The sequence below is a fragment of the Sus scrofa genome, chromosome 7 (genome assembly GCF_054392235.1).
Source record: "Sus scrofa isolate SSC_HxYL_T2T_F1_AM1 chromosome 7, Sscrofa_HxYL_maternal_Yorkshire_Landrace_v2.0, whole genome shotgun sequence".
NCBI classification, from domain to species: domain Eukaryota; kingdom Metazoa; phylum Chordata; class Mammalia; order Artiodactyla; family Suidae; genus Sus; species Sus scrofa.
Genome location: NC_139389.1, coordinates 16,126,607 through 16,139,960, shown reverse-complemented (window position 1 = coordinate 16,139,960; position 13,354 = coordinate 16,126,607). Strand labels below are relative to the sequence as shown.

The window sequence follows — 13,354 nt, the reverse complement described above, 5'->3', positions numbered from 1 at the left end:
AGGTACCTCAAAAAAGTCTTATTCTCTCCATTTTAAACTGAGAAAACTGAGTCTAAGAAAAGTTAACTTACCAAAAGACAACCAAGAAGCAGTTAACCACTACAAAGACCACTAATTTGTGCTGTCTAAATGAAGTATTGGCAACAGAAAATGAAGAAGGGGAATTTCACCAATAGGCCCAGGTCTCCATTAGCCCGGAGATATCATAGGAGTCACTTAACCCCTTCCTGGATCAGCTTCCTTATCAGCAAACTAAGGGCATCTACCAAAATTATTTCTTCCATCTCTAAAATTGTTGCATCCCTAAAATGTAATTCTTCAGCCTTCCCAACCTCAAACCAACCAGCCAATGAACATCCATATCAACTTCATCTTCAACTCATCTCTTGCTGTAGACTATCACAATTAAATCCAACTCAATCTCTCCAATGAATCCACTTAGGCAAATCTCTTCAGTGGGAAGCTATCCATATTAACCTACACTGGAGGCGACAGGCCTTCTGTGACATTGTGATATAAGAAGTACATATTTGGTCACCATCCCTGGTTCCTGATACAGATCTCCTAAAACTCTCAAGCTTTCCTGAGAGAGAGGAGCATCTTTTGTTATTATTAAGCCTCTTTCAAGCACATCTGAATCTGTGCTAATGAGTTCGCTCTTGGAAGAAAGACACTGGTTGGTATTATCTCTGATGCCATATGGTGCAACATATTTTCATATGCTTATTTTCCACCTGTATATCTTCTTTGGTGAGTTTTCTGATAAGGTCATGGCCCATTTTTTAATCAAGTTGTTTATTTTCTTAGTGTTGGGTTTTAAGTTATTTGTATATTTCAGGTAATAGTTCTTCATCAGATACATATTTTGCAAATATTTTCTTGAAGCGTGTGACTTGTCTTTCCATTCTCTTGACGTCTTTTGCGGAGCAAAAGATTTTAATTTTAATGAGGTTCAGCTCATCTATTATTTCTTTCATGGACTGTGCCTTTTGGTGTTGCATCAAGAAAGTCATCATATCCTATGTGATCTTCATTGTTAAAATTTTTTTCTTTTTTTTTTTTTGTCTTTTTGCTATTTCTTTGGGCCACTCCTGCGGCATATGGAGGTTCCCAGGCTAGGGGTCGAATATGAGCTGTAGCCACTGGCCTACACCAGAGCCACAGCAACGCGGGATCCGAGCTGCGTCTGCAATCTACACCACAGCTCACAGCAACGACGGATCATTAACCCACTGAGCACGGGCAGGGACCGAACCCGCAACCTCATGGTTCCTAATCGGATTCGTTAACCACTGCGCCACGACGGGAACTCCTAAAATTTTTTTTCAAGTTCCGAGTTTATTTTTTTAAATTAGTCAATGAATTTTATTACATTTATAGTTGCACAATGATCATCACGACCCGATTTTATAGCATTTCCATTTCAAAATCCAGTCATTAATTTTTTAAAAAAATATTTAGAGCTGGTATATGCCTGGTACTCAAGCAACAGTACCCTCAAGCATCCCAAAGCACTGCTTTAAGAAGGTCAACTGAACAACCATTAAGGCAAAGATTCTCCACTGGCAGAGAGCGGAGCAGTCATAATGGGATGCGAATGGAGTGTCAAATTTAAGAGCACAGCGTCAGAGTCAGACTGCCTAGATTCAGATTCCAACTCTGCCACTTAACATACTACCTGAATGGCCCTATGTCAACTTCCTCATCTGAAAAATGGGGAAAATAGAGAGACTCACTTCACCTCACGGTACTGCTGAAAATTAAATGACTTACTCTGTGCTTACCATGGTGCCTGCCACACTATGATTGATAGCATAAAAAATGCTAGTATTTCTAGACCCTCCAAGATGGGGTTGGGGCATAGTTTAAAAAAAAAAAAAATCAAAATTATCACTGCTGCAATTTTTCTTTCTTTTTTTTTTTTTTTTTTTGGTCATTTCTAGGGCCACTCTCTCGGCATATGGAGGTTCCCAGGCTAGGGGTCTAATCGGAGCTGCAGCTGCCAGCCTACGCCAGAGCCACAGAAACGCGGGATCCGAGCCGCATCTGCAACCTACACCACAGCTCACGGCAACGCCGATCGATAACTCACTGAGCAAGGGCAGGGATCGAACCCGCAACCTCATGGTCGGATTCTTTAACCACTGCAACACAACGGGAACTCCACTGCTACAATTTTTAACCATAATATTTTGTTTTATTTTGGCATTTCATGAAGACTATATTCTATAGTCTATAGATAGGTATATTCTCAAGTTTTCATATTCTGTGGTCATCTAATAAATCAAAGATCCAAAATTAATGAATAAAAGTATGTGGAAGAGAGTAAATACAAGCCAGCAGGAAAAGCATGTGGTTAAAAAAAAAAAAAAATCTCAACTTGGTGGAATAGATCATTTTTTAAACACAAAATTCCCATTTATAACAAAAATGGTTAAAATTTTTTTTTAATTTTTTTTTTTATTTTCCCACTGTACAGCAAGGGGGTCAGGTTATCCTTACATGTATACATTACATTTTTTCCCCCACCCTTTCTTCTGTTGCAACATGAGTATCTAGACATAGTTCTCAATGCTATTCAGCAGGATCTCCTTGTAAATCTATTCTAGGTTGTGTCTGATAAGCCCAAGCTCCCGATCCCTCCCACTCCCTCCCCCTCCCATCAGGCAACCACAAGTCTCTTCTCCAAGTCCATGATTTTCTTTTCTGAGGAGATGTTCGTTTGTGCTGGATATTAGATTCCAGTTATAAGTGATATCATACGGTATTTGTCTTTGTCTTTCTGGCTCATTTCACTCAGGATGAGATTCTCTAGTTCCATCCATGTTGCTGCAAATGGCATTATGTCATTCCTTTTTATGGCTGAGTAGTATTCCATTGTGTATATATACCACCTCTTCCGAATCCAATCATCTGTCGATGGACATTTGGGTTGTTTCCATGTCCTGGCTATTGTGAATAGTGCTGCAATGAACATGCGGGTGCATGTGTCTCTTTTAAGTAGAGCTTTGTCCGGATAGATGCCCAAGAGTGGGATTGCGGGGTCATATGGAAGTTCTATGGATAGATTTCTAAGGTATCTCCAGACTGTTCTCCATAGTGGCTGTACCAGTTTACATTCCCACCAACAGTGCAGGAGGGTTCCCTTTTCTCCACAGCCCCTCCAGCACTTGTTATTTGTGGATTTATTAATGATGGCCATTCTGACTGGTGTGAGGTGGTATCTCATGGTAGTTTTGATTTGCATTTCTCTTATAATCAGCGATGTTGAGCATTTTTTCATGTGTTTGTTGGCCATCTGTATATCTTCTTTGGAGAAATGTCTATTCAGGTCTTTTGCCCATTTTTCCATTGATTGATTGGTTTTTTTGCTCTTGGGTTGTATAAGTTGTTTGTATATTCTAGAGATTAAGCCCTTGTCAGTTGCATCATTTGAAACTATTTTCTCCCATTCTGTAAGTTGTCTTTTTGTTTTCTTTTGGGTTTCCTTTGCTGTGCAAAAGCTTTTCAGTTTGATGAGGTCCCATGGGTTTCTTTTTGCTCTAATTTCTATTGCTTTGGGAGACTGACCTGAGAAAATATTCATGATGTTGATGTCAGAGAGTGTTTTGCCTATGTTTTCTTCTAGGAGTTTGATGGTGTCCTGTCGTATATTTAAGTCTTCCAGCCATTTGGAGTTTATTTTTGTGCATGGTCTGAGGGTGTGTTCTCGTTTCATTGCTTTGCATGCAGCTGTCCAGGTTTCCCAGCAATGCTTGCTGAATAGACTTTCTTTTTCCCATTTTATGTTCTTGCCTCCCTTGTCAAAGATTAATTGACCGTAGGTGTCAGGGTTTATTTCCAGATTCTCTATTCTGTTCCATTGGTCTCTCTGTCTGTTTTGGTACCAATACCACACTGTTTTGATGACTGTGGCTTTGTAGTATTTCTTGAAGTCTGGGAGAGTTATGCCTCCTGCTTGGTTTTTGTTTCTCAGGATTGCTTTGGCGATTCTGGGTCTTTTGTGGTTCCATATAAATGTTTGGATTGTTTGTTCTAGTTCTGTGAAAAATGTCATGGGTTATTTGATAGGGATTGCCTTGAATCTGTAGATTGCTTTGGGTAGTATGGCCATTTTTACAATATTGATTTTTCCAATCCAGGAACATGGAATATCTTTCCATTTCTTTACATCTTCTTTGATTTCTTTGATTAAAGTTTTATAGTTCTCGGCATATAGGTCCTTTACCTCCTTGGTCAGGTGTATTCCGAGGTATTTGATTTTGTGAGGTACAATTTTAAAAGGTATCGTATTTTTGTATTCCTTTTCTAATGTTTCATTGCTGGTATACAGAAATGCAACTGACTTCTGAATGTTAATCTTATATCCTGCCACTTTGCTGAATTTATTAATCAGTTCAAGGAGTTTTGGGGTTGAGTCCTTAGGGTTTTCTAGGTATAGTATCATATCATCTGCATACAGTGACAGTTTGATCTCTTCTCTTCCTATATGGATGCCTTTTATTTCTTTTGTTTGTCTAATTGCTGTGGCTAGGACTTCCAAAACTATGTTGAAGAGCAGTGGTGAGAGTGGGCATCCCTGTCTTGTTCCAGATTTGAGTGAGAAGGCTTTCAGTTTTTCCCCATTGAGGATTATATTTGCTGTGGGTTTATCATAAATGGCTTTGATTATATTCAGGAATGTTCCCTCTATACCCACTTTGGCGAGGGTCTTGATCATAAATGGATGTTGAACTTTGTCAAATGCTTTTTCTGCATCTATTGAGATGATCATATGATTTTTGACTTTTTTTTGTTAACGTGGTGTATGATGCTGATTGATTTGCGTATATTGAACCATCCTTGTGAACCTGGGATGAACCCAACCTGGTCATGGTGTATAATTTTTTTGGTATGTTGTTGGATTCGGTTGGCTAAGATTTTGTTGAGAATTTTTGCATCTATATTCATCAATGATATTGGGCGATAGTTTTCTTTTTTGGTGGTATCTCTGCCTGGTTTTGGAATGAGGGTGATGGTGGCATCATAGAATGTCTTTGGGAGTATTTCTTCTTCTTCAACCTTTTGAAAGAGTTTAAGGAGGATGGGCACCAATTCCTCTTTATATGTTTGATAGAATTCACCTGTGAAGCCATCTGGTCCTGGACTTTTATTTGTAGGGAGTGATTTTATGACCTCTTCAATTTCATTTCTAGTGATCGGTCTGTTCAGTTGGTCTGTTTCTGCTTGATTCAGTTTTGGCAGGCTGTAAGATTCTAGAAAATTGTCCATTTCTTCCAGACTGTCAAACTTGTGGCCGTATAGTTGTTCATAGTATTCTCTTATGGTTTTTTGTATTTCTGCTGTATCCGTTGTGATTTCTCCTTTTTCATTTATAATTTTGGTGATTTGGGTTCTTTCTCTCCTCTTTTTAGTGAGTCTGGCCAGGGGTTTGTCAATTTTGTTCACCTTTTCAAAGAACCAGCTCTTGGTTTTATTAATTTTCTCTATTGTTTTTTGAGTCTCTATTTTATTGATTTCTTCTTTGATCTTTGTAATTTCCTTCCTTCTGCTGACTTTAGGACTTTTTTGTTCTTCTTTTTCTAATTCATTTAGGTGGAGGGTTAAGTTGTCAATTTGGGATCTTTCTTCTTTTTTGAGAAAGGCCTGTATTGCTATAAACTTCCCTCTGAGCACTGCTTTCGCAGCATCCCATAGATTTTGAGAGGTTGTGTCTTCATTATCATTTGTTTCAAGGTAGTTTTTAATTTCCTTTTTGATTTCCTCATTGACCCATTGGTTTTTTAGTAGCATGTTGTTTAGTCTCCATGTAGTAGGTTTTTTAGTAGCATGTTGTTTAGTCTCCATGTAGTAGGTTTTTTCTCTAAAAATGGTTAAAAATTTAAGTGAGGGAGTTCCCGTCATGGCGCAGTGGTTAACAATCCCACTAGGAACCATGAGGTTGAGGGTTCGGTCCCCGCCCTTGCTCAGTGGGTTAATGATCCGGCATTGCCGTGAGCTGTGGTGTAGGTTGCAGACGCAGCTCGGATCCCGCGTTGCTGTGGCTCTGGCGTAGGCCAGAGGCTACGGCTCCAATTAGTCCCCTAGCCTGGGAACCTCCATATGCCGCAGGAGTGGCCCAAAGAAATAGCAAAAAGACAAAAAAAAAAAATTAAGTGAGAACCTTAATCCATTTAACTTATTTTAGTATCATTTCATCAGTTTTCATTTGTACTACTCTAACAGAAGAGTAGACAATAAATATTTTAAAATTAAGCCACAGAATTAAGAATTGTTTATTCTTCAGTGGCTTCAATAAAAATCTGTTTCAAGGAACACTGGCTAATGAAGCAGTCAAAGCATAATTCTATTTTCTGGTGTAACTACAAAAATTATACAAGGAGAAGAAACAAAATTGAATACTGGAGTTCCTGTCATGACACGGAAGAAACAAATTCAACTAGGTTGAACCCATGAGGTTGCGGGTTCGATCCCTGGCCTGGCTGAGTAGGTTAAAGATCCAGCGTTGCCGTGAGTGTGGTGTAGGTCGCAGACGTGGCTCAGATCTGGCATTGTGTGGCTGTGGCATAGGCCAGCGGCAACAACTCCAATTAGATCCCTACCCTGGGAACCTCCATATGCTGCAGGTATGGCCCTAAAAAGCAAAAAAAAAAAAAAAAAAAAGAAAAAAGAAAAAGAAAAATTGAATACTACTGTTAAAAGTACTTTCAGAAAGGATAGCTACAAATGATTATGTGATATAAAAACATAAAATGTCAATTATATCCCAGGAAAAACAATGCAAATAGAAGCATAACTTTATTCTAAAATTGATTAAATTGTCTTCCTGATCTGAACTTCAAACTAAAGCTATTTTACACTAAAATAAAAATAAGATTTTTTTTGTTTTAAAAAGACTATGACTTGACCTCATTTATAAGCCAACCAAGTATATGCCTCCTATATTGGAATGGTCAATGCACAAAGCAGTCAAGGACAAAATTTTATGATTTTGACCAAAGATAACTTTCATAAAAATGCTTAACAAATGTTACCTAAGTAGTATTTTTATAATACAGTTCAAATAATACATAATGTGCTTATCTCACTTTCACCAATTACCTTTAATTGTTTCCTCCACAACTTCTACCACTCGATCTATCTGTTGAACCTAAAAAGAAAACAAACTGTTAAACAAGCAATTTACATGAAGAAACATTAATTTTTGTTTATCCTTCTGCTTGATTCAACATAACACATTTTCAAAGCACATAAATGCAGGTTTTCTTTAATTAATGCATTTGGAGATATTATACAAAATATCCTGCATTGTTTTGGGTTACAATGAAGTATGAAATTATCATTCTCCTGTTCTCCAATTATAATTAAAGAAATCATGTTAAATAAATCATATTTAAATAAATTGCCTGGAGTTCTGTTAGGATAGCCTATCAATATAAACTCAACACATCCTGAGATATAAACTGAAATTTAATTAAAACATGTCTCTTCACACAGAGCTTCAAGAAAAATAGCAAAATATGACAACCTGCACAAAAGGACCTGCCGGTATTAAGAAGATCTACTCTAAATTTTATGCTTTATTATTTTAACACCGAAATGCCTTTTAATGAATTTCTACCATGTGCACGGTACTCTGCTCAGGTTCACAGAATACAAAATCAAATAACAGCTCCTGCCCTAGACACCAGTGACTAAGAAAGATTTCCCAGGGTGCCATGGGAACACAGAGGAAGGTAATAAAATATATCCGAGTAATCCAGGAATGCATCTCAAGGAACCAAAGGTGATTCCTGAGGGATAAACAGGATTAAGATAGACGTTCACTAAGAGATTGAGTTAGAGTGGCTAGAGTTTAGAAGGAAAATGAAAAAAGCAAAGATTGTAGTCCAAGAAGCTAGAGGAAGGAGAGGAAGACGAGTAAGAACAGGTAAAAAGTTGATATTCCTTCTACTTTTACAATCCTCAATATCATTACTGTTTTATCACAAAATAGAAATATAAAAAGAAATAAAGTCATAACATTCTCCATTTCCACTCCTCAGATGAAATCACTCATAATGGCTTGATGGATAGATACCAAGGTACTTTCTAGTGTTAAACATTTATACCTAGTCGTGTTCCATAGGGTTTTTTCCTTAACGAATTATGACAGATAAAATAATAGGCCCGTCCCTTGACTTTTTTTTTTTTTTTTTGTCTTTTTCTAGGGCCACATCCGCGGCATATGGAGGTTCCCAGCCTAGGGGTCTAATAGGAGCTGAAGCCGCTGGCCTACGCCAGAGCTACAGCAACACCAGATCTGAGCCAGGTGTGCAACCTACACCACAGCTCACGGCAACGCCAGATCCTTAACCCACTGGGCAAGGCCAGGGATCAAACCCACAACCTCATGGTTCCTAGTCGGATTCGTTAACCACTGAGCCATGACAGAACTCCAACTTTTTTCTTTATATCAATACATATAGGTCTGTTTCATTTTACTAAGTGCCTAGTATCTCATACATACATAATAACATAATACATTCTTTATTATCCTCTTGATGGACATTTTTGTTATTCCTAATCTTTCATTGTTATACAACATTACAATGAACTCAGTTGAGACAAAAAGAATCTTTTAAAAACATTTTATTGGAGTTCCCATCTTGGCATAGTGGTTAACAAATCTGACTAGGAACCATGAGGTTGTGGGTTTGATCCCTAGCCTTGCTTAGTGGGTTAAGGATCCAGCGTTGCCGTGAGCTGTGGTGTAGGTGCAGGCTCGGCTCAGATCCCATATTGCTGTAGCTCTGGTGTAGGCTGGCAGCTACAGCTCCAATTCAACCCCTAGCCTGGGAACCTCCATATGCCGAGGGAGCGGCCTTAGAAATGGCAAAAAGACCAAAAAAAAAAAAAAAAAAAAAAAAAAAAATTCCCTGCTAGTTCAGTAGGTTAAGGATCAGGCAGTTGTCACTGCTGTGGCTCTGGCTGCCTCCATAGCACAGGTTCCATCCCTGGCTCAGGGATTTTTGTATGCCACAGATGCAGTCCCAAAAAAATGCAATGGCAAATCTCTTGGAAGTACTCCTTTGGCCTTACAGAAATAAAGGAAGATTTGTGAGAATATATTTGAATGCAGCTCTGCCTATGACCACTCCGTTCAGCAAGATAGTAGCAGTAGCAATAATTATTGAGAAGTTGTCAAAGGCAAAGTAAATCTCACCTAACTGTAGATGGATATGTCCATGTCCACCAGAACCACTGGAGCCATTAGGCTCTGGTTTTATTAAGAGAATCCACATGACTTCCTTACAGAATACAATCAAAGCAAGGATAACAGTTCAAAGAGGAAGAAGTAGACAACAGTGTCTCTACAGAAATAACAAGTAACATAAAGACTAAAATGGCTATGCCTTATCTTACAATAAGGGGGGGGCTAATGAACTTGGGAGACAGTTCAGCATTAATCAATCATAAATAAGAAAGTGGTCATAGCTGATACAAGCAAATCTTACAAAAAGCTGGGTAGAATGAAGAGGAAGAGGACTCCTGGTAGTAAAAAAAAAAAAAAGCATAAGTGTGCTGGTATATTTAATCCTGTCTTTCCTTTTTCCTTTCCTTTTTTAAAGTTTACAGGCTAAGGGGGAAAAGGCCATAGACAGAAAGGAATTGAAGACAAAAGAAATAAGTCATGGAGCTAGGTTCCTCAGGAGGTAGAGAGGGTTAAAATCCAAAACACAGGTAGAGACACAAGCCCAGAATGGGAGCGGGGCCAAGTCATCTTCCTCGGAAACAGGGAAACAGGTAAGAGCACTCTCGTTGAAGTCAGGGAGGTTATCAAGCAAGTCTCCCATCTCGTGGCCTCAACTTTTCTCAGTGAAGCAAGAAGCAATTTCATCTGCTATAAGTGAGAAAGCATATTGTTAATAAAGAACAGCTGATGTTTAAAATACCTACTAAAAGTTTAACCCGTTAAAAGAAGTGAAGACTGGAAATGTGTAAAAACTGCCAGACAGTATTGAGATACCAGTTGAAATTATATACCATGAATTTTTAACAGTGACTCCACCATGTAATTTTTCTCAGGGCCCAGCAGTTCTCATGGAAGACTCAACAGTTAAATGGACTGCTCCAAGGTCTGTTCACTCCATCAGTCATTCATTCTCTCATCATTTATTAAACATCTAGCATATGCCAGGAAGGCTCAAAAGTCTGGAAAACTCCACTTCGAGATTTATAGGATGAACTCGAAGGATATGGAAAAAAGGCAATTAACTCTGCATTTTGGCTAAGACGAAACTTAGACAGAGAAAGAAGAAGAGCCAGGAAGGAGAAATAAAGTGGCTTAGAGTTGGAGGAAGGAAGGAAGAAAGAGACGGTAGGAAAGAGGGAGGGAGGAGAGAGTGAGAGAAAGGGAGAAAAGCATAGGAGGTTATAACAGAGTACAGACACTGGCACTGAGTATGTGTGAAGACTAGCAAGGTCCAAGACGCAGTCATGAGAACAAGTTGTTGAAACAAGATAAAGGTGATAATCAGTGGAGCTAAGAAGTAATAAAGTCAGAGGTTAGAGAGTTGGTGAGACAATACATATGGACACTTGAACTCTCCACCACATTAGAAACTTGGGTAGGATAAGGGAGAGTTGATCAAATTTCCCAGTGAATGTAGGTGAATGACCAACATATCAGGACAGAATAAAAGAACAATATGAAATAATGCAATGATGAAACCAAAACAAAAATGCTTCCTTCTGCAGTTGGAGATAAAATAATTCAAAGGGAGAACTTCACCCAATCTCAACACATGGAATGAATAAGAAGCAGTGCCCGTGGATGAGAGTCAGAGCAGTATGCAGAGGGAGCAACTGAAAGGTTAAAAACTTGAGGGTAGGCTAAAACTATAAAATTCTTGGAAGAAAACACAGCCATAAATCTAGATGAACTCCGTATAAAACTCTGTTTTCTTAATATTACATCAAAAGCATGAGCAATGAAAGAAGAAGGGCAAACTGAACATCATCCAAATTAGAACCTCTTGGTGCATCAAAGGACACTACCAAGAAAATAACAAAACAACATAAAAAATGGGAGAAAATTTGCAAATCATATACCTGATAGGAGACCCAAATCTAAAATATATAAAGCACTCCTCCAACTCAATAAAAAGACAAATAAACCACTTAAAAATGAACATGTTCACACATACTAACATATACACACTATCACATATAAGACAGATAACTAACAAGGACCTACTGTACAGTCCAGGGAACTCGATATTCTCTAATCATCTATATGGGAAAAGAATCTCAGAAAGACTGGATATATGTACATGTATAACTGATTCACTTTGCTGTACACCTAAAACTAACACAACATGTAAGTCAACTATACATCAATAAAATATTGAAAAAATAAAAAATGGCAAAAGATCTGAAAAGACACTTCTCCAAGGAGTATATATGAATGGCCAATAAGCACATGAAAAGATGTTCAACTTCATTAGCCAACCACAGAATGCAACTTAAAACCACAATGGCAGCAACAGGGAATTATTATGTAATGTTCATAAATTTTCAGTTTGAAAAGATGAAAGCATTCTGGAGATGGATGGTGGTGATCTTTGCACAGCAGTGTAAATATCCTTTCTTTTTCCTTCTTAGGGCTGCACCTGCGGCATATGGAAGTTCCCAGGCTAAGGGTTGAATGGGAGTTGCAGTTGCCACAGTTGCCACAGTTGCTGGCCTACACACAGCCAGAACAATGCTGGATCAGAGCCACGTCTGTGATCTACACCACAGCTCACAGCAACACTGGATCCTTAACCCACTGAGCAAGGCAAGGGATCGAACCTGCATCCTCATAGATACTAGTCGGGCTCATAACCTGCTGAACCACAAGGGGCACTCCGAAGACAGTAAATTTTATGTTACGTGTATTTAACCATGAGACACTACTTCCTACCCACTGGGATGGCTATAATCAAAAAGACAGACAGTAACAAGTGTGGGCAAGAATATGGAGAAATTGGTACCCCATCACATTGTTAGTGGGAATGTAATTAAATGGTGCTGCTGCTTTGGAAACCACTCTGGCAGGTCCTCAAACGGTTAAACCGTATGATCCAGCAATTCCAATTCTAGGTGTATACCCAAGAGAACTGAGAACATAGGTCCACACACAGACACAGCATTGCACACAAAGTCATAGCATTATTTATAATATACAAAAGGTAGAAACAGCCCAAGTCCCAACTGCTGATGAACAGATAAAGAAGAGGTGGTACAGCCATACAAGGAATTATCAGTGAATCATAAAGGAGAATGAAGCAGTAATAATGTTAAAGCATTATTCTAAAGGAAAGAGGCCAGAGGCAAAAAAAGAAAAGTATTATTTGATTCCACACATATGAAATAACCAGAATTGGGAAATCCTCAGAGACAAAGTATATTCTTGACTACCTATGGACAGGTAGTGAAAGAAATGAGAGGGATTGCTAAGGAGCACTATGTTTCTTTTTAGTGTGATGAAATTGTTTTAAAATTGATTGTAATGGGAGCTCCCGTGGTGGCTCAGTAGGTTAAGAACCCAACTAGTTTCCATGAGGATGTGGGTTTGCTCCCTGGCCTCACTCAGTGGTTAAGGATCTGGTGTTGCTATGAGCTGCAGTGTAGGTCGCAGACATGGCTCAGATCCCCCGTGTTGCTGTGGCATAGGCTGGCAGATACAGCTGCAATTTGACCTCTGGCCTGGGAACTTCCATGCCACAGGTGTGGCCCTAAAAAGCAAAAAAAAAAAAAGAAAAGGAAAAAAAAACCCAACTGTAGTGATAGTCACATAACTCTGTGAATATACTAAAAACCATCGAATTACACACTTTAAATGGGGTTTGAATTACATCTTAAGAAGGCTGTTAATATCACCACCCCTCCCCCATAAAAAAAGTTAAGGGTGGTTAAATGTTCCAATGAAAAGGTCATGAAACTCAAGGAGTAACTGAGGAAATGTTCCAATTAAAGGAGACTTAAGTGACCTGACAAGTGAATGCAACGGATCTGGGATCTTTTCTTATAAAGGACGTTACTGGGACAATTAACAAGGTCTGAGTAACTACAGCATATGGAAGTTCCAGGGCCAGAGGGCGAATCAGAGCTTCACTCGGTCCTACGTCACAGCCATGGCAACACCAGATCCAAGCAGCATCTGCAACCTACGCCAGATCCTAAACCCAAGGAACGAGGCCCAGGATCAGACCCATGTTCTCACAGAGACATCATCGAGTCCTTAACCAGCTGAGACACAATGGGAACTTCTAAACATAAGGATATTTAAAAGTAAAGGGCATCATATTTATATCTCACTACTAAAAGG

General features: G+C 38.8%; 1 protein-coding gene across 50 annotated transcripts in view; it reads right to left on the bottom strand.

Annotated features, from left to right (window-relative positions):
• CDKAL1 (CDK5 regulatory subunit associated protein 1 like 1) overlaps positions 1-13,354 on the bottom strand; it is a 951,913-nt gene that overhangs the window by 753,438 nt on the left and 185,121 nt on the right. For all 50 annotated transcript variants that reach the window (XR_014809698.1, XR_014809711.1, XR_014809714.1 and 47 more), the window contains one exon: positions 7,102-7,150. Coding sequence is in view for 22 of the 50 variants with exons in the window: in XM_005665623.4 (XP_005665680.2) it covers positions 7,102-7,150 (49 nt within the window). In the remaining 28 variants the exon portion in view is untranslated. The remainder of the gene's footprint in view (positions 1-7,101; positions 7,151-13,354) is intronic.